This window comes from Delphinapterus leucas, chromosome 3 (assembly GCF_059928025.1).
Source record: "Delphinapterus leucas isolate spDelLeu-1000000601 "Yukka" chromosome 3, BTC_Dleu_Yukka2, whole genome shotgun sequence".
Classification (NCBI taxonomy): Eukaryota; Metazoa; Chordata; class Mammalia; order Artiodactyla; family Monodontidae; genus Delphinapterus; species Delphinapterus leucas.
The window spans coordinates 126,754,629-126,773,029 of NC_143131.1; the positions used below are offsets into that span (position 1 = coordinate 126,754,629).

Consider the following 18,401-nt stretch of genomic DNA (forward strand, 5'->3'; position numbering starts at 1 on the left):
ACATTTTAAGTGCCATATATTTCTAACTCTAAAAGCTTAGGATAATGTATCAACTTTCAAGGCTGATGGGAAGGGGCAGGAGAGAGGGCAGGCAGAAAGGGGTTAAAAAACCTGCCAAGGCATGCAGAACAATGTTTCATTATATGGCATACTTGTTTTCAAATAAGAAAGAGATGAAAGGACATTTCAGGGAGTGGGGGTTGGAAAAATCTGGACAGTAACTTTTTTTCATTGACTGGCCTAAGGAACAACCTTCCAGATCATTTGTAAACTAATTAGTAAGAGGAAATACGCCCTAAAATCTTGGGCATGCCTCCTTTTTCTTCCAGAGCAAAGAGCGATAACATTAATCCATACACACTCCTGGACACAATGCATGGAGCAGGGACTGCAGAAAGGGGAGGTCAGCTGGGATGCATCGAGAGGCACTTAGGTGAAGCAGAAGTCCCACCTGAGTCCTGGGTGGGGGAGGCCTTTCCAGCCAGACCAGCTACAGAGGTCCCTCCCAGGAAACAACCACTCACACATTGATCCATTCAACAGATATTCATCATACACCTTCCATGGGTCAGACACTGCCAGGCACAGTGTACCCAGAGGAAATGCACAGGAACCACTCCTGCCTCCACCTGCCCCCAGCCTGCACCTCACATCCTCAAGCTGTTCCCTCTGTCTCCTCCCACCTCCTTGCAGCGCCACCTGTCCCAGGAAGAGTTCTACCAAGTCTTCGGCATGACCATTTCCGAGTTTGACCGGCTGGCCCTCTGGAAGAGGAATGAACTGAAGAAGCAAGCCCGGCTGTTCTAGGCAGAAGCTCTATAAATATATATGCATTTATATAAAGATATATGTAAAGTCTCTATACTGAAGCTCGGTATAATCCTCTCGTGTAATGGGACACACTGCCTGCCATGAGACTTGCTTTTCTGTATCGTCAGGCAAGCCCACATCTTCAAGATATTTTTATGCTCCTTCCTTTCTCTTTTCTAAGTGCAATGGGATTTGGGAAGGGATTCGTGGGGACTCCCATCCTTTTACTGGGAAGCCTTTTTATACTGAAACATCTCTCCTGACTTGAGTCCCCTAAGGTCCAACTCTCTTTGCTAAAGGAGGTGCCTGAAGGAGTCTCTCTTCTCTCTGCTTCTCGGCTCTTTTCCCCAGTCTCCAGGGAGGATGCTGCAGTTTTCATACCTTATTGGCCCCAGAGGGGCCCTCTCATGGGAGGATCCACAGCATTCTCCCCAAGTCACTGAGCACCTTTGAGAGCTCTGAAGAATTTTCTCATCACCCCGACTAGGACCTCAATGCTGTCTGGGGGTGATGCAGCTAGAAATGTGGGTTTCATGTCTACTCGTTACAGAAGTAAACAAGTGGATAGGGCCCTGGCCTCTCCTCTCCTCTTCAATCCTCCTCCTATCCTTGATCCTCACCTCTCTCTAGTCCAAATCTACGCCTCATGGTAGGAAAAGAAAAAGCACTTCCCTTCCCTGCACTATTACTTCCAATGGCCCCCTGCCTGGCCCCTATGTGGAGAACCAGAGGGAGGGAGCGGGAGCTGGAAGCAGGAGACAGAGCAGGGCACCCGTTAGCACTGGAGCTGCAGGACCTCTTGGGACCCTCCCTCATTGCTCCCAGAACCTCCTGACCCTTCCGCCTTTGGAGGAGAGGCCCATTATTGAAGCTTGTATTTTTCAGCCTTACTACAATCTATGTGCCTGACAACTCACCACAGGGCTAATGTTCCCACCACAGCTCCAACCGAACAACTAGACAGACAACCTCTAACACTCCCCGCCCAAAGGTAATATAGGCCATGTCCTATAGAAAGTTTCCTGGCCTATGTCTTCTGGTCCCTGGGCTGGCAGAGCAACCCAACCAGACCCCCACCAGTCCTCGGCTTGCATTGCAAAGTCGGCCGTGGTTCATGGGGGAAACTTTTGAAGAATGACTACTTATGAGATTCCAAAATGGAGCAGTGGCCAACACCACTCATGGTCATACTGATTTCCCCAGTGGCTGCCTTTCCTGCCTCCTTGGCTTCTGGAACAGGGGTGAAAGCTTAACCTTCTCCCCACCCCAAACCTGCAACCACGATTTGGTGATATCTTGTGGGGTCTGTTCCTTCCTGGAGATGGCTGGAGTCAGACCACTGAGGTCGTGGAGGAAGAATGAAGAAGTAGAGATGGCAGTTATCACTCTCAAGAGGTTATGTGTGGTGGCAAATGTAGAACTGACTTCAACTCAGCAAGCCCTCACTGAGCACCTGCTGTATACTGAGCACCTGCTGTATACTGAGCACTGGATGGGGGAGGGAGACGGAAATACTGGGATGAGCAACATGGGGCCCGACTTCAGGGGCATGCCTACTAACAATGGGTACCGTAAGGCAGGTACTCAGACATGATGGATGTGAGGCAGAAAGTGATAGGAGACAGCACGAGAAAATGTGACATTACTAAGAAGGCATATGCAGCTGGTGCAGACCAAGGAAAGCTTTCTGGAAGAGACTGCATTTGAGCGGAGTTCAGGAAGGATCTTTGTAAACTGGGAGGAGACTGTAACTTGAAAGGGTGATAGGATGAGGGGCCATAAGGGAGGTCTAATATGCTCTCATTTAAAATGTCAGCCCTCTCTGCATCTTTTCTTTTTGGCCAATGTCTTTCAACTGTCCTGACCCCTTTGGAAATGTCCCCAGCCAGACACATTCATTGAAACTGCCTCATTATCACTGGTTGAGAACTTGGCGAGATTGAAGGGCTTTTGTTATTGTTGGATATTTTTTCCCATAAATGCACATAATTTCAACCCAGACTCGTGTCCTTCTGTTGTTTCTAGTGTGAGTGAAGATGAGTGACGTGGGGAGAGACTGAACCATGCACATTTTTCAAAATAAAAGTGTCAGAGAGCAGCCCTCCCTTGGCCTCAGTTTCTCCTTCTGTAATAAAGTTTGACCAGGTAAGCATTACCCAAATTGTTTCCTGCAGAACACAGGGTCCTGCAGGATGGAAGAGGATGTTCCAATAACAAATAAGGTTTGATTATCAGAAAATAATAATAAGACCCAGGTGAGCTGGCGACTTCCAAGAGGTAGTGAACCTGGAGGTGGGGAGGCATGGTGAGTGTCAGAGTACTCATGGTCAGTAAACCACCCAGCCTCTGCATTTGACCTCATCTGATTCAGTGTTGCAGTTATTTGACAAACAAGAGGAGGGAGATCAAGAGTAGAAGGACATGGAACTAACCTCCCCGCACACACACATCAAAAATACATCTAAATGTGGAACAATTCTCACAGAAAACCGACTGAAAACTAGCAGAAGATCTCTTATACAACCAAAGCTGCAAGTAAGATCCCCTTGTAACCAGGTAGGACAAAAAAGAAAAATAAGGCATCAGGAAGGGACCAGCACCCCTGGGAGGGAGTTATGAAAGAAGAGAGGTTCGCTCACCCTGGGAACCCCCGTTGCCAGCTGGGAGGTCCGCCGGGACAGATAGGGAGCTGAAAGGGCCTGGTCTCTGCTCATGAGGAGTGTGTGTGTGCTGGCTTGCTAACAATCAGGGCAGAGAGAGACCAGCGCTTGTCGGCTGCCACGTCGTCACACTTCTCAACCCAAAATGCAGTCAAGGCGGGCCTGCTAATAGGCACAACAGCTAGGCACTGAAACTCGGCCTTCAGGAGAGGGACCCTGGGAGAGGACTCAATCTAGCTGTGCAGAGATAACCAGAAGTGCCTGGAGTGTGGTCTGGGGCACCACTGTTACTGCATGCCACAGGGGCACAGTCCACCATAGGAGCCCCAATTACAGCATGCGCAGGGCAGGGCATGGGTCTACCATAAAAGCCCCACTGTCAGCGTGCTCACGGAGGGATGCAGCACCAGTGGTGGTGGACTTTGTGAGTCCACACATGTCAGGAGTGGGGCTGACATCAGAGCCAATTATCAGGGCTCCCATAGCGGGGGCAGGTCCAAGAACAGGTCCAGCAACAATGGACCATGTTGCTGTGCACACCAGGTGGCATAGCCATCACAGAATCACAAATCCCCTGCGACAGCCCCTGAGGAGGAGTTTGCAGTGGTTCCTTTCCCAGCAGGAACACTCCAGTCCTGCCTACTTCACACCACAGCTTGTAGTCATATCTGGGGCAGACAAGCCCTGGGAGAGCCCTATCATAGAGGCACCCCAGGTGCCAAGTGGCAGCACAACCACCTTGATTCCTGCAGCCACAATGCCCCGGCCCCCAGTGCCTGCCTGACACTAGGTCTCGGACAAACACTATGGAGAAAGGGACATAACCTTGGGCTGCTTCTGGGCAAAACCGGGGATGCCTGCACAAGGTTCTCTGTGACCACACGGGCCTCACTTGCTTCAGCACTCACCTCCTTGGGGACAGAGCACACACTTAAGGGCAATGCAGCCTTACTAAACCCAACCCTCAGGGCTTCTACTTCAACAACTGGGGAGCAGACCCCACCCCTGACAGGGCTGTGACAGCCACAGGGGAAAGAGGAGATCCCACCCAACTTCCAGTGCAGACTCAGGTTACCACAACACCAATCACACCCCCCATCAAGGGGATAATTTCCACTCTGAGGAAAGACATGGCTGTCATCCATACCAAAACTACTGGATTCACACAGTCTACACAGGGACACTCATACATTAAAAACAGCCCTTCAGTGGGACTTCCCTGGCAGTCCAGTGGTTAAGGCTCTGCCCTTCCACTGCAGCGGGAGTGGGTTCAATCCCTGGTTGGGGATCCCACATGCCACAGAGTGTGGCCAAAAAAAACCAAAACAAAAAACAGCCCTTCAAGACCACAGTAGATAAGCGTTTCTCCTAAATTCACAGAAACAGAGAAATTTAAGTAAAATGAAAAAGCAGAGGAGCTACTCCAACTGAAAGAACAACAGAAATCCCCTGAAAGAACAAACAGTAAAACAGACCTCTCTGGTCTGCTAGACACCAAGTTCAAAGAGGAGGTAATAAAAATGCTAAAGGAATTAAGAAAGGTTATCGACAGAAATGCAGATCACTGTAACAAGGAACTAGAAACTATGAAGAGGAACCAATCAAAACTAGACAACTGAATTGCCAAGATAAAAACCAAGGTAAAATCAATGAATAAGACAAAGATACTACAAAAAAAGAAAATCACAGGCCAATATCACTGATGAACATAGACGCAAAAATCATTAATACAATACTAGCAAACCGAATCCAACAACACGTTAAAAGGATCATACACCATGATCAACTGGGATATGTCCCAGGCATGCAAAGATTCTTCAATATACGCAAATCAATCAGTGTGATCACCACATTAACAAACTGAAGAATTTAAAACCATATGATCAGGACTCCCCTGGTGGTCCAGTGGTTAAGAATCCGCCTCCCAATGCAGGGGACACGGGTTTGATCCCTGGTTGGGGAACTAAGATCCCACATGCTTCAGGGCAACTAAGCCTGCACACTCTAGAGCCCAAGCGCCACAACCAGAGAGCCCATGTGCTGCAACTACTGAGCCCATGCACTCTAGAGCCCACGTGCCACAACTAGACAGAAGCCCGCACACCGCAACGAAAGATCCCACATGCCACAATGAAGATCCTGTGTGCCGCAACTAAGACCTGACGCAGCCCCCCAAAATAAATAAATAAATAAATAAATAAATATTTTTTTAAAAAACCATATGGGGGACATCCCTGGTGGTCCAGTGGTAAAGAATCCACCTTACGATGCAGGCAACACGGGTTCAATCCCTGGGTGGAGAACTAGGATCCCACATGCCTCAGGGCAACTAAGCCTGCGCACCACAACTACTGAGCTTGTGCACCTCAACTAGAGAGCCTGTGCGCCTCAACTAGAGAGCCTGCGTGCCACAAACTGCAGAGCCACACGCTCTGGAACCTGTGCGCCACAACTAGAGAACAGAAAACTCACACCGAAGCACCTCAGTGCCGAAGCACCTCAGTGAGAAGAAGCCGAAGCACCTCAGTGAAGAGCCCGTGCGTTGCAACGAAAGATCTCGCATGCTGCAACGAAGATCCCGCGTGCCGCAACTAAGACCTGATGCAGCCAAAAATGAATTAAAAAAAAAATAAATATTTTTAAAAATATACGATCATCTCAAAAGATGCAGAAAAAGCTTTTGACAAAATTCAACACCAATTTATGATTAAAAACTCTCCAGAAAGTGGTCACAGAGGGAACCTACCTCATCATAATAAAGGCCATATATGATAAAACCCACAGTTAATATCATCCTTAACAGTGAAAAACTGAAAGCATTTCCTCTAAAATCAGGAACAAGACAAGGATATCCACTCTCGCCACTTTTATTCAACATGGTTTTGGAAGTCCTAGTCACAGCAATCAGAGAAGAAAAAGAAATAAAATTAATCCAAATTGGAAAAGAAGTAAAACTATCACTGTTTCCAAATGACATAATACTATACCTAGAAAACCCTAAAGATGCTACCAGAAAACTACTAGAGTAGCTCATCAATGAATTCAGTCAAGTTGCAGGATACAAAATTAATACCCAGAAATCTCTTGCACTCCTATATACACTAACAACAAAAGATCAGAAAGTAGTTGTGGCATGGAGCCTCAGTAGTTGTGGCTTGCGGGCTCTAGCGCACAGGCTCAGTAGTTGTGGCACACGGGCTTAGTTGCTCCACAGCATGTGGGATCTTCCCAGACCAGGAATCAAACCTGTCCCCTGCATTGGCAGGCAGATTCTTAACCGCTGTGCCACCAGGGAAGTCTGAGGTAGAACTTTTAGAATCTGTTTGAACTTATATGACTGTTAGTCTAAAGCAAGTAGATACAGGTATGGGTTAACATACTTGAAAACCAGAGTAACCACAAGTCCAAAACATACAATAGATTCACAAAAACCAAAACAAAAGGAACTCAAGCATAGTACAAAAGTAAACCATCAAACCACAAAAGGAAAAACAAAAAAGGAGAAAGGAACAAAGAATTACCAAATCAACTGGAAAACAAGGTTTAAAATGGCAGTAAACACAAACTTATCAATAATTACTTTAAATTCTCATATCAGACAAAAAAGACTTTAAAGACTATTACAAGAGACGAAGAAGGACACTACATAATGATCAAGGGATCAATCCAAGATGAAGATATAACAATTGTAAATATTTATGCACCCAACATTGGAGCACCTCAACAAATAAGGCAAATGCTAACAGCCATAAAAGGGGTAATCGACAGTAACACAATCATAGTAGGGGACTTTAACACCTCACTTTCACCAATGGACAGATCATCCAAAATGAAAATAAACAAGGAAACACAAGCTTTAAATGATACATTAAAGAAGATGAACTTAATTGATATTTATAGGACATTCCATCCAAAACAACAGAATACACTTTCTTCTCAAGTGCTCATGGAATATTCTCCAGGATAGATCATATCTTGGGTCACAAAGCAAGCCCTGGTAAATTTAAGAATATTCAAATCGTATCAAGTATCTTTTCTGACCACAACGCTATCAGACTAGATATCAATTACAGGAAAAAATCTGTAAAAAATACAAACACATGGAGGCTAAACAATACACTACTTAATAACCAAGAGATCACTGAAGAAATCAAAAAATACCTAGAGGGCTTCCCTGGCGGCGCAGTGATTGAGAGTCCGCCTGCCGATGCAGGGGACACAGGTTCGTGCCCTGGTCTGGGAAGATCCCACATGCCGCGGAGCGGCTGGTCCCGCTGAGCCTGTGCGTCTGGAGCCTGTGCTCCACAACGGGAGAGGCTACAGCAGTGAGAGGCCCACGTACCACAAAAAAAAAAAAAAATACCTAGAGACAAATGACAATGAAAACACGACGACCCAAAACCTATGGGATGCAGCAAAAGAAGTTCTAAGACGGAAGTTTATACCACTCCAATCCTACCTCAAGAAACAAGAAATATCTCAAATAAACAAACTAACCTTACACCTAAAGCAATTAGAGAAAGAAGAACAAAAAAACCCCAAAGTTAGCAGAAGGAAAGAAATCATAAAGATCAGATCAGAAATAAATGAAAAAGAAATGAAGGAAACAATAGCAAAGATCAATAAAACTAAAAGTTGGTTCTTTGAGAAGATAAACAAAATTGATAAACCATTAGCCAGTCTCATCAAGAAAAAAAGGGAGAAGACTCAAATCAATAGAATTAGAAATGAAAAAGGAGAAATAACAACTGACACTGCAGAAATACAAAGGATCATGAGAGATTACTACAAGCAACTATATGCCAATAAAATGGACAACCTGGAAGAAACGGACACATTCTTAGAAAAGCACAACCTTCTGAGACTGAACCAGTAAGACATAGAAAATATAAACAGACCAATCACAAGCACTGAAATTGAGACTGTGATTAAAAATCTTCCAACAAACAAATGCCCAGGACCAGATGGCTTCACAGGCGAATTCTATCAAACATTTAGAGAAGAGCCAACTCCTATCCTTCTCAAAATCTTCCAAAATATAGCAGAGGAAGGAACACTCCCAAACTCATTCTATGAGGCTACCATCACCCTGATACCAAAACCAAAGATGTCACAAAGAAAGAAAACTACAGGCCAATATCACTGATGAACATAGAGGCAACTCAACAAAATACTAGCGAACAGAATCCAACAGCACATTAAAAGGATCATACACCATGATCAAGTGGGCCTTATCCCAGGAATGCAAGGATTCTTCAATATACGCAAATCAACCAATGTGATACACCATATTAACAAATCGAAGGAGAAACACCATATGATCATCTCAATAGACGCAGAAAAAGCTTTCGACAAAATTCAACACCCATTTATGATAAAAACCCTCCAGAAAGTAGGCATGGAGCAAACTTACCTCAACATAATAAAGGCCATATATGACAAACCCACAGCCAACACCATTCTCAATGGTGAAAAACTGAAACCATTTCCACTAAGATCAGGAACAAGACAAGGTTGCCCACTCTCACCACTAATATTCAACATAGTTTTGGAAGTTTTAGCCAAGCAATCAGAGAACAAAAAGAAATAAAAGGAATCCAAGTTGGAAAAGAAGAAGTAGAGCTGTCACTGTTTGCCGATGACATGATACTATACAAAGAGAATCCTAAAGACACTACCAGAAAACTACTAGAGCTAATCAATGAATTTGATAAAGTAGCAGGATACAAAATTAATGCACAGAAATCTCTTGCATTCCTATACACTAATGATGAAAAATCTGAAAGAGAAATTAAGGAAACACTCCCATTTACCACTGCAACAAAAAGAATAAAATACCTAGGAATAAATCTACCTAGGGAGACAAAAAACCTGTATGCAGAAAACTATAAGACACTGATGAAAGAAATTAAAGACGATATGAACAGATGGAGAGATATACCATGTTTTTGGATTGGAAGAATCAATATTGTAAAAATGACTATACTACCCAAAGCAATCTACAGATTCAGCGCAATCCCTATCAAACTACCAACGGCATTTTTCACAGAACTAGAACAAAAAATTTCACAATTTGTATGGAAACACTAAAGACCCCAAATAGCCAAAGCAATCTTGAGAAAGAAAAACGCAGCTGGAGGAATCAGGCTCCCAGACTTCAGACTATACTACAAAGCTACAGTAATCAAGACAGTATGGTACTGGCACAAAAACAGAAACATAGATCAAGGGAACAGGATAGAAAGCCCAGAGATAAACCCACACACATATGGTCACCTTATTTTTGATAAAGGAGGCAAGAATATACAATGGAGAAAAGACAGCCCCTTCAATAAGTGGTGCTGGGAAAACTGGACAGCTACATATAAAAGAATGAAATTAGAACACTCCCTAACACCATACACAAAAATAAACTCAAAATGGATTAAAGACCTAAATGTAAGGCCAGACACTATCAAACTCTTAGAGGAAAACATAGGCAGAACACTCTATGACATAAATCACAGCAAGATCCTTTTGACCCACCTCCTAGAGAAATGGAAATAAAAACAAAAATAAACAAATGGCACCTAATGAAACTTAAAAGCTTTTGCCCAGCAAAGGAAACCATAAACAAGACCAAAAGACAACCCTCATAATGGGAGAAAATATTTGCAAATGAAGCAACTGACAAAGGACTGATCTCCAAAGTTTACAAGCAGTTCATGCAGCTCAGTATCAAAAAAACAAACAATCCAATCCAAAAATGGGCAGAAGACCTAAACAGACATTTCTCCAAAGAAAACATACAGATTGCCAACAAACACATGAAAGAATGCTCAACATCACTAGTCATTAGAGAAATTCAAATCAAAACTACAATGAGGTATCACCTCACACCAGTCAGAATGGCCATCATCAAAAAATCTACAAACTATATATGCTGGAGAGGATGTGGAGAAAAGGGAACCCTCCTGCACTGTTGGTGGGAATGTAAATTGATACAGCCACTATGGAGAACAGTATGGAGGTTCCTTAAAAAAATAAAAATAGAACTACCATACGACCCAGCAATCCCACTACTGGGCATATACCCTGAGAAAACCATAATTTACAAAGACTCATGTACCAAAATGTTCATTTCACCTCTATTTACAATAGCCCGGAGATGGAAACAACCTAAGTGCCCATCATCGGATGAATGGATAAAGAAGATGTGGCACATATATACAATGGAATATTACTCAGCCATAAAAAGAAACGAAATTGAGCTATTTGTAATGAGGTGGATAGACCTAGAGTCTGTCATACAGAGTGAAGTAAGTCAAAAAGAAAAAGACAAATACCGTATGCTAACACATATATATGGAATTTAAGAAAAAAAAATGTCATGAAGAACCTAGGGGTAAGACAGGAATAAAGACACAGACCTACTGGAGAACGGACTTGAGGATATGGGGAGGGGGAAGGGTGAGCTGTGACAGGGCGAGAGAGAGTCATGGACATATACACAGTAACAAACGTAAGGTAGATAGCTAGCGGGAAGCAGCTGCATGGCACAGGGATATCGGCTCGGTGCTTTGTGACCGCCTGGAGGGGTGGGATAGGGAGGGAGGGAGGGAGGGAGACGCAAGAGGGAAGAGATATGGGAACATATGTATATGTATAACTGATTCACTTTGTTATAAAGCAGAAACTAACACACCATTGTAAAGCAATTATACCCCAATAAGGATGTTAAGAAAAAAAAAAAGAGTCATGTACCACAATGTTCAATGCAGCACTATTTACAATAGCCAGGACATGGAAGCAACCTAAGTGTCCATCAACAGATGAATGGATAAAGAAGATGTAGCACATAAATACAATGGAATATTACTCAGCCATAAAAAGAAACAAAGTTGAGTTATTTGTAGTGAGGCGGATGGGCCTAGAGTCTGTCATACAGAGTGAAGTAAGTCAGAAAGAGAAAAAGAAATACCATATGCTAACACATATATATGGAATCTAAAAAAAAAGGTTATGAAGAACCTAGGGGCATGACAGGAATAAAGATGCAGACGTAGAGATTGGACTTGAGGACACAGGGAGGGGGAAAGGTAAGCTGGGACGAAGTGAGAGAGTGGCGTGCATATATATATACTACCAAATGTAAAATAGATAGCTAGTGGGAAGCATCCGCATAGCACAGGGAGATCAGCTCAGTGCTTTGTGACCACCTAGAGGGGTGGGATAGGGAGGGTGGGAGGGAGACGCAAGAGGGAGGAGATATGGGGATATATGTATATGTATAGCTGATTCACTTTGTTATAAAGCAGAAACTAACACACCATTGTAAAGCAAGTATACTCCAATAAAGATGTTAATAAATAAATAAATAAATGAAACAATTACTTTAAATGTCAATGGACTAACTGCTCCAGTCAAAAAACATAGAGTGGCAGATTGGATTAAAAAAAACAATACCCTACAATGTGCTGCCCACAAGAGACTCACTTTAGGGCAGAAGACATACACAGATTAAAAGTGAGGGGATACAAAAGATACTTCACAAACGGAAATGAGAAGAAAGCAGGGATAGTAATACCCATATCAGACAAAATAAACTTGAAAACCAAGTCCATAAAGAAAGACAAAGAAGGACATTATATAATGATAAAGGGATCAATACAGGAGGAGGACATTACACTCGTTAAAATATATGCACCTAATACAGGAGCACCTAAATATACAAAACAAATACTAAAAGAGATAAAGGGAGAAGCTGACAGGAATACAATAATAGTAGGAAACTTCAACAAGATCAATGGACACATCTTCCAGGCAGAAAATCAATAAGGCAACAGAGATACTAAATGACACAACACCAGCTGGATTTAACTGATATCTATAGGACACTACATCCAAAAAAAAAAAAACAAAAAAACAAAATGCACATTCTTCTGAAGCGTGCAAGGAACAGTCTCTAGGATAGACCACATACTAACACACAAAACAAACCACAACAATTTAATAGGATAGAAATTATTTCAAGCATCTTTTCTGACCACAGTATGAAACTAGAAATCAACCACAAAAAGGAAAATGGAAAAAAACTGTCACATGGAGACTAAACAATATGCTCTAAAAAAACCAATGAGTCAATGATGAAATCAAAGAGGAAACCAGAAAATACCTCACGAGAAATGATAATGAAAAAACAACCATACACAATCTATGGGATGTAGCAAAAGCAGTTCTAAGAGCAAAGTTCATAGCAATACAGGTCTTCCCTAAGAAACAAGAAAAACCTCAAATAAACAACCTAACCTACCACCTAAAAGAATTAGAAAAAGAAGAACAAACAAAATCTAAAGTCAGCAGAAGGAAATAAAAAATATCAGAAAGGAAATAAATAAAATAGAGATCAAAAAAAAAACAATAGAAAAAAACAATAAACCAAGAGCTGGTTTTTTGAAAGGATAAACAAAATTGACAAATCTCTAGCCAGGCTCACCAAGAAGAAGATAAAGAGGACCCAAATAAGCAAAATAAGAAATGAAAGAGGACAAATAACAACACATACCGCAGGAAAAAAATTTAAGAAAATGCTATGAACAGTTATATGCCAACAAATTGGACAACCTAGAAGAAATGGACAAGTTTCCAGAAACATACAGCCTTCCAAAACTGAGTGAAGAAGAAACACATAATTTGAAGAGACTGATCACTAAAAGTGGAATAGAACCTATAATTTTAAAATTCCCTACAAACAAAAGTCCAGGGCCAGATGGCTTCACTGGGGGATTCAACCATCTACAAACATCAAAGAAGTTATACCCAGCCTTCTCAAAATATTTCAGAAGACTGAAGAGGAGGGAACACTCCCCAAGTAATTCTATGAAGCCACCATCACCCTGATACCAAAACCAAGGACACTATAGAAAAGTTACAGACCAATATTTTTGATGAATATAGATGCAGAAATCCTCAACAAAGCATTAGCAAACCTAACCCAACAATATATGAAAAGGATCATACACCATGATCAAGTTGAATTCATTCAGGGTCACAAGGATGGTTCAACATATGCAAATCAATCAATGTGATACACCACATTAACAAAAGAAAAGACAAAAACCACATGATCATCTCAAAAGATGCAGAAAAAGCATCTGACAAAATTCAGCATCCATTCATGATAAAAAAATAAATAAACTCACCAGAGTGGGTACAGAGGGAACTTATCTCAACATAATAAAAGCTATTTATGACAAACCCACAGCCAACATAATACTCAATGGTGAAAAGCTGAAAGCCTTCCTGCTAAATTCTGGATCAAGACAGGATGCCCACTCTCACCACTTCTATTCAACATAGTATTGGAATTCCTAGCGACAGCAATCAGACAGGAAAAAGAAATAAAAGGTATACAAATTGGAAGGGAAAAGGTAGAACTGTCATTACATGCAAATGATATGATACTCTATATAGAAAACCCTCCACACAAAAAGTATTAGAATAAATGAATTCAGCCAAGTAGCAGGATACAAGATTAACATACAGAAATCTGTTGCATTTCTTTTCACTAACAATAAAATAGAAGAAGAGAGTAAAAAAACAATCCTGTTTAAAATTGCTTCAAAAAAAAAATACCTAGGAAAAAACCTAGCCAAAGAGATGGAAGACCTAGACCCTAAGAACTATAAAACTTTGTTAGGAGATCAGATCAAGATCTAAGGAGTAGGACATGGAGCTCCCATCCTCCCATAAATACATCAAAAATAAATGTGGAACAGTTCTCACAGAACATCTACTGAATGCTGTCAGAAGACCTCAGACTCTCAAAAGGGCAAAAAAATCTCCAGGTAACTGGATAGGAAAAAAAAAAAAAAAGAGAGAGAGAGAGAGAAAGGAATACGGATGGTACCTGTGCCACTGGGAGGGAGCTGTGAAAGGGTAAAGGTCCTGACACGCTGGGAAGTCCCCTCGCTGGTGGGGAGATCAGCAGGGAGAGGGTGGAGCTTTGGAGCCTTGGAGGAGAGTGCACCAACCAGTATACAGAAGGCAAAGCAGAGAGAGACATGCACAGACAGTCAGTGCCACTGCCCTGCACTCCCCAGCTCGAGATGCTGGTCTGCTGGTGCGGGAGGGGTTTGGGTGCTGAGGCTTGGGCTTCGGACATCAGACCTGGGGAGAAGACTGGAACTGGCTGCAAGGAGGAGCCCCCTGAAAGGGCTAGGATGTTGTACACCATAACAGAGGGTGTACAGGAAATAGCCTGGGCCTGCCAGAAAGACAAGGTACCATTGTTGGGGGGCAGGCAAGGAGAGGGGCAGGACCACCATAGGAGCTTTCTTCTCTGCACACATGCTCTCAGGCAACAGGACACTGCCTACACGAGCTCTGGGGGCAGGCGGGAGGCACCACTGCCATCTCAGGCTCCAAAGGTGGGCGTGGGCCACTGCTGCCACCGAGAGTCCTATGAGCAGGCGCCAATCACTGCACCCAACTTCCTGGGAGTGTTTTTTGGCCACTGCCAATGAGAGTCCCACAACCAGGTGCCGATCACTGCCCCCGCCTTCCTGGGAGCACATATAGACCATGCACCTACACACCCCCTATCAAGGGGATAACGGCCAGCACACACTGAGGAAAGAGATGGCAAGCATCCAAATGAAAGCAGCCCTCATGCCAAAAAATTATTAAACCCACATAAGCTACACAGGGATGCTCCCACATATAAATAGTCCTCTAAGACTATAATAGATAACTGTTTCTCCTAAACTCACAGAGTAAGAGAAATATAAGTAAAATGAAGAAGCAGAGAAACCACTCCCAGTTAAAAGACCAAGAGATTTCCCCTGAAGGAAGAAACAATGAAACAGACCTCTTCAAGCTAATAGACACCGAATTCAAAAAGGAGGTAATGGCACTTCCCTGGTGGCGCAATGGTTAAGAATCCGCCTGCCAATGCAGGGGACATGGGTTTGAGCCCTGGTCTGGGAAGATCCCACATGCCGCGGAGCAACTAAGCCCATGAGCCACAACTCCTGAGCCCACATGCCTAGAACCCATGCTCTGCAACAAGAGAAGCCACTGCAATGAGAAACCCACACACCACAATGAAGAGTAGCCCCCGCTCGCCACAACTAGAGAAAGCCCAGGTGCAGCAACAAAGACCCAGTGCAGCCAAAACTAAATTAATTAATTTTTTAAAAATTTGTTTTAAAAAAAAGGAAGTAATGAAAATACTGCAGGAATTAAGAAAGGCAACTGACAGAAATGTAGATTACTGTAAAAAGGAATTAGAAACTATGAGGAGCAGCCAAGAAAAATTAGAAAATTCATTTGCCAAGACGAAAGCTGAAAAGGTAATATACAGCAGAACGAATAATGGAGAAGAAAGAAAAAGTGATCTGGAAGAGAGAATAATAGAAATTACCCAATCAGAACAGCAGACAGAAAGCCAAATGAAACAAAAAGGAAAGCAATATAAGAGACCTATGGGCCTAGCATAGTAGTGTAGACCACACTACCGTAGCGTAGACATATGGGTCTACACTACCAAAGTGTGCCAATCCACACATAATAGGGATTCCAGAAGGAGATGAAAGAGAAAAGGGGATTGAAAATGTACGCGAAGAAATTATGGCTGAAAACTTCCCAAACCTAAAGAAGGAAATAGATATCCAGATACAAGAAGCACAGAGGGTCCCAAACAAGATGAACAAGCAGACCTACACCAAGAAATATTATAATAAAAATGGCAAAAGTTAAAGAGGGATTCTAAAAGCAGCAAGAAAAAAACAAAGAGTTAATTAAAAGGGAACCCCCATAAGGCTGATTTCTCTACAGAAACGATGCAGGCCAGAAGGGAGTGGCAAAATATTATTCAAAGTCTTGAAAGGGAAAAATCTGCAACCTACAATATTCTACCCAGCAAGATTATCATTTAAAATAGGAGGAGGGACTTCCCTGGTGGCACAGTGGTTAAGAATCCGCTTGCCAATGCAGGGGACACGCGTTTGAGCCCTGGTCCGGGAAGATCCCACATGCTGTGGAGCAACTAAGCCCATGTGCCACAACTACTGAGCCTGCACTCTAGAGCCTGTGAGTCAAAACTACTGAGCCCGCATGCCACGGCTATTGAAGCCCACGCGCCTAGAGCCCATGCTCTGCAGCAATAGAAGCCACCGCGGTGAGAAGCCTGCATACTGCAACGAAGAGTAGCCCCCACTCGCCCCAACTAGAGAAAGCCCACGCACAGCAACAAAGACCCAATGTAGCCATAATTAATTAATTAATTAATTAATTAAAATAATAGAAGGAGAGGGACTTCCCTAGGGGTCCAGTGGTTAAGACTTCGCTTTCCAATGCAGGGGGTGCAGGTTCGATGCCTGGTCAGGGAGCCAAGATCCCACATGCCTCGTGGCCAAAAAACCAAAACAAAAAACAGCAATACTCTAACAAATTCAATAAAGACTTTAAAAATGGTCCACATCAAAAAAATCTTTAAAAAATAAAAATTAAATAGGAGGAGAGATAAATAATTTCTCAGACAAGCAAAAAATAAAAGAATACAGCAATACTAAACCTATCCTAAAAGAAATACTGAAAGGTCTTCTCTAAATAGAAAAGAAGCAAGAAGACATAGGAAAGAGAAAATCACAATTGGAAAGTAAATCACTTAAATAAGCCAGTATACAGATCAAAAAGAAAAAAAAAACCTATTTGGAAAGTGATGATAAACACAGGAACAGCAAGAGGATAAACATGAAGATGTAAAAGAGGACATCTTTTTTTTAGAATGTATTTGAGCCTATATGACTATCAGTCTAAAGCAAGCAGATATAGGAAAGGGTTAACATACTTGAAAAACAGAGTAGCCACAAATCAAACACATACAGTAGATCCACAAAAACCAAAAAGAAGAGAACACAAGCATAAGATAAAAGAAATCATCAAACCACAAAAAGAAAAAGGAACAAGAAGAAACATAGAATCAACTGGAAAACAAGGTTTAAAGTGGCAATAAATACATATTTATCAATAATTACCTTCAATGTCAATGGACTAAATGCTCTAATCAAAAGACATAGAGTGGCAGACTGGATTAAAAAACAAGAGCCTACAATATGCTGCCTACAAGAGACTCACTTTACAGCAAAGGATACACATAGATTGAAAGTGAGGGAATGGAAAAATATATTTCAGGCAAGTGGAAATGACAAGAAAGCAGGAGTCGCAATACTCATACCAGACAAAATAAACTTTAAAACAAAGGCCATAAAGGAAGACAAAGAAGGACACTATATAATGATAAAACGCTCAATAAAAGAAGAGGATTTTACACTCATCAACATATATGCACCCAATATAGGAGCACCCAAATACATAAAACAAATACTAACAGACATAAAGGGAGAAATTGATGGGAATACAATAATAGTAGGAGACTTTATCACCTCACTCACATCAATGGACAGATCTTCCAGACAGAAAATCAATAAGGCAACAGAGGTCCTAAATGATACAATAGAACAGTTAGACTTAATTTATATTACATCCAAAAAAACCCAGAATACACATTCTTTTCAAGTGCACATGGAAGATTCTCTAGGAATGACCACATACTAGGACACAAAACAAACCTCAACAAATTCAAGAGTACAAAAATTATTTCAAGCATATTCTCTGACCACAATGGTACGAAACTAGAAATCAACCACAGGAAAAGAAATGAGAAAAAAAAATCGATTACATGGAGACTAAACAACATGCTACTAAAAAACCAATGGGTCGAGACAAGGAAATCACAAAGGAAAATTAAAAATACCTTGAGACAAATTACAATGAAAACACAGCCACACAAAATCTATCGGATTCAGCAAAAGCAGATCTTAGAGGGAAGTTCATAGTGATACAGGCCTTCCTCAAAAAACAAGAAAAGTCTCAAGTAAACAACCTAAC

At 42.1% G+C, this 18,401-nt stretch overlaps 1 protein-coding gene and 1 long non-coding RNA gene across 6 annotated transcripts in view; one reads left to right on the forward strand and one right to left on the reverse strand.

Moving 5' to 3' along the window:
• Positions 1–17,735, forward strand: part of ABLIM3 (actin binding LIM protein family member 3) — a 193,549-nt gene extending 175,814 nt beyond the window's left edge. Inside the window, exon 25 of the mRNA XM_089909529.1 lies at positions 694–17,735. Within this exon, the coding sequence (XP_089765655.1) occupies positions 694–807 (114 nt within the window). The 3' untranslated portion in view covers positions 808–17,735. The remainder of the gene's footprint in view (positions 1–693) is intronic.
• Positions 1–18,401, reverse strand: part of LOC111183073 (uncharacterized) — a 77,246-nt gene that overhangs the window by 22,809 nt on the left and 36,036 nt on the right. For all 5 annotated transcript variants that reach the window (XR_016392810.1, XR_016392811.1, XR_016392809.1 and 2 more), the window contains one exon: positions 1–18,401. This exon is cut by the window's left edge and continues 22,809 nt beyond it; it is cut by the window's right edge. This is a non-coding gene — a long non-coding RNA (uncharacterized LOC111183073).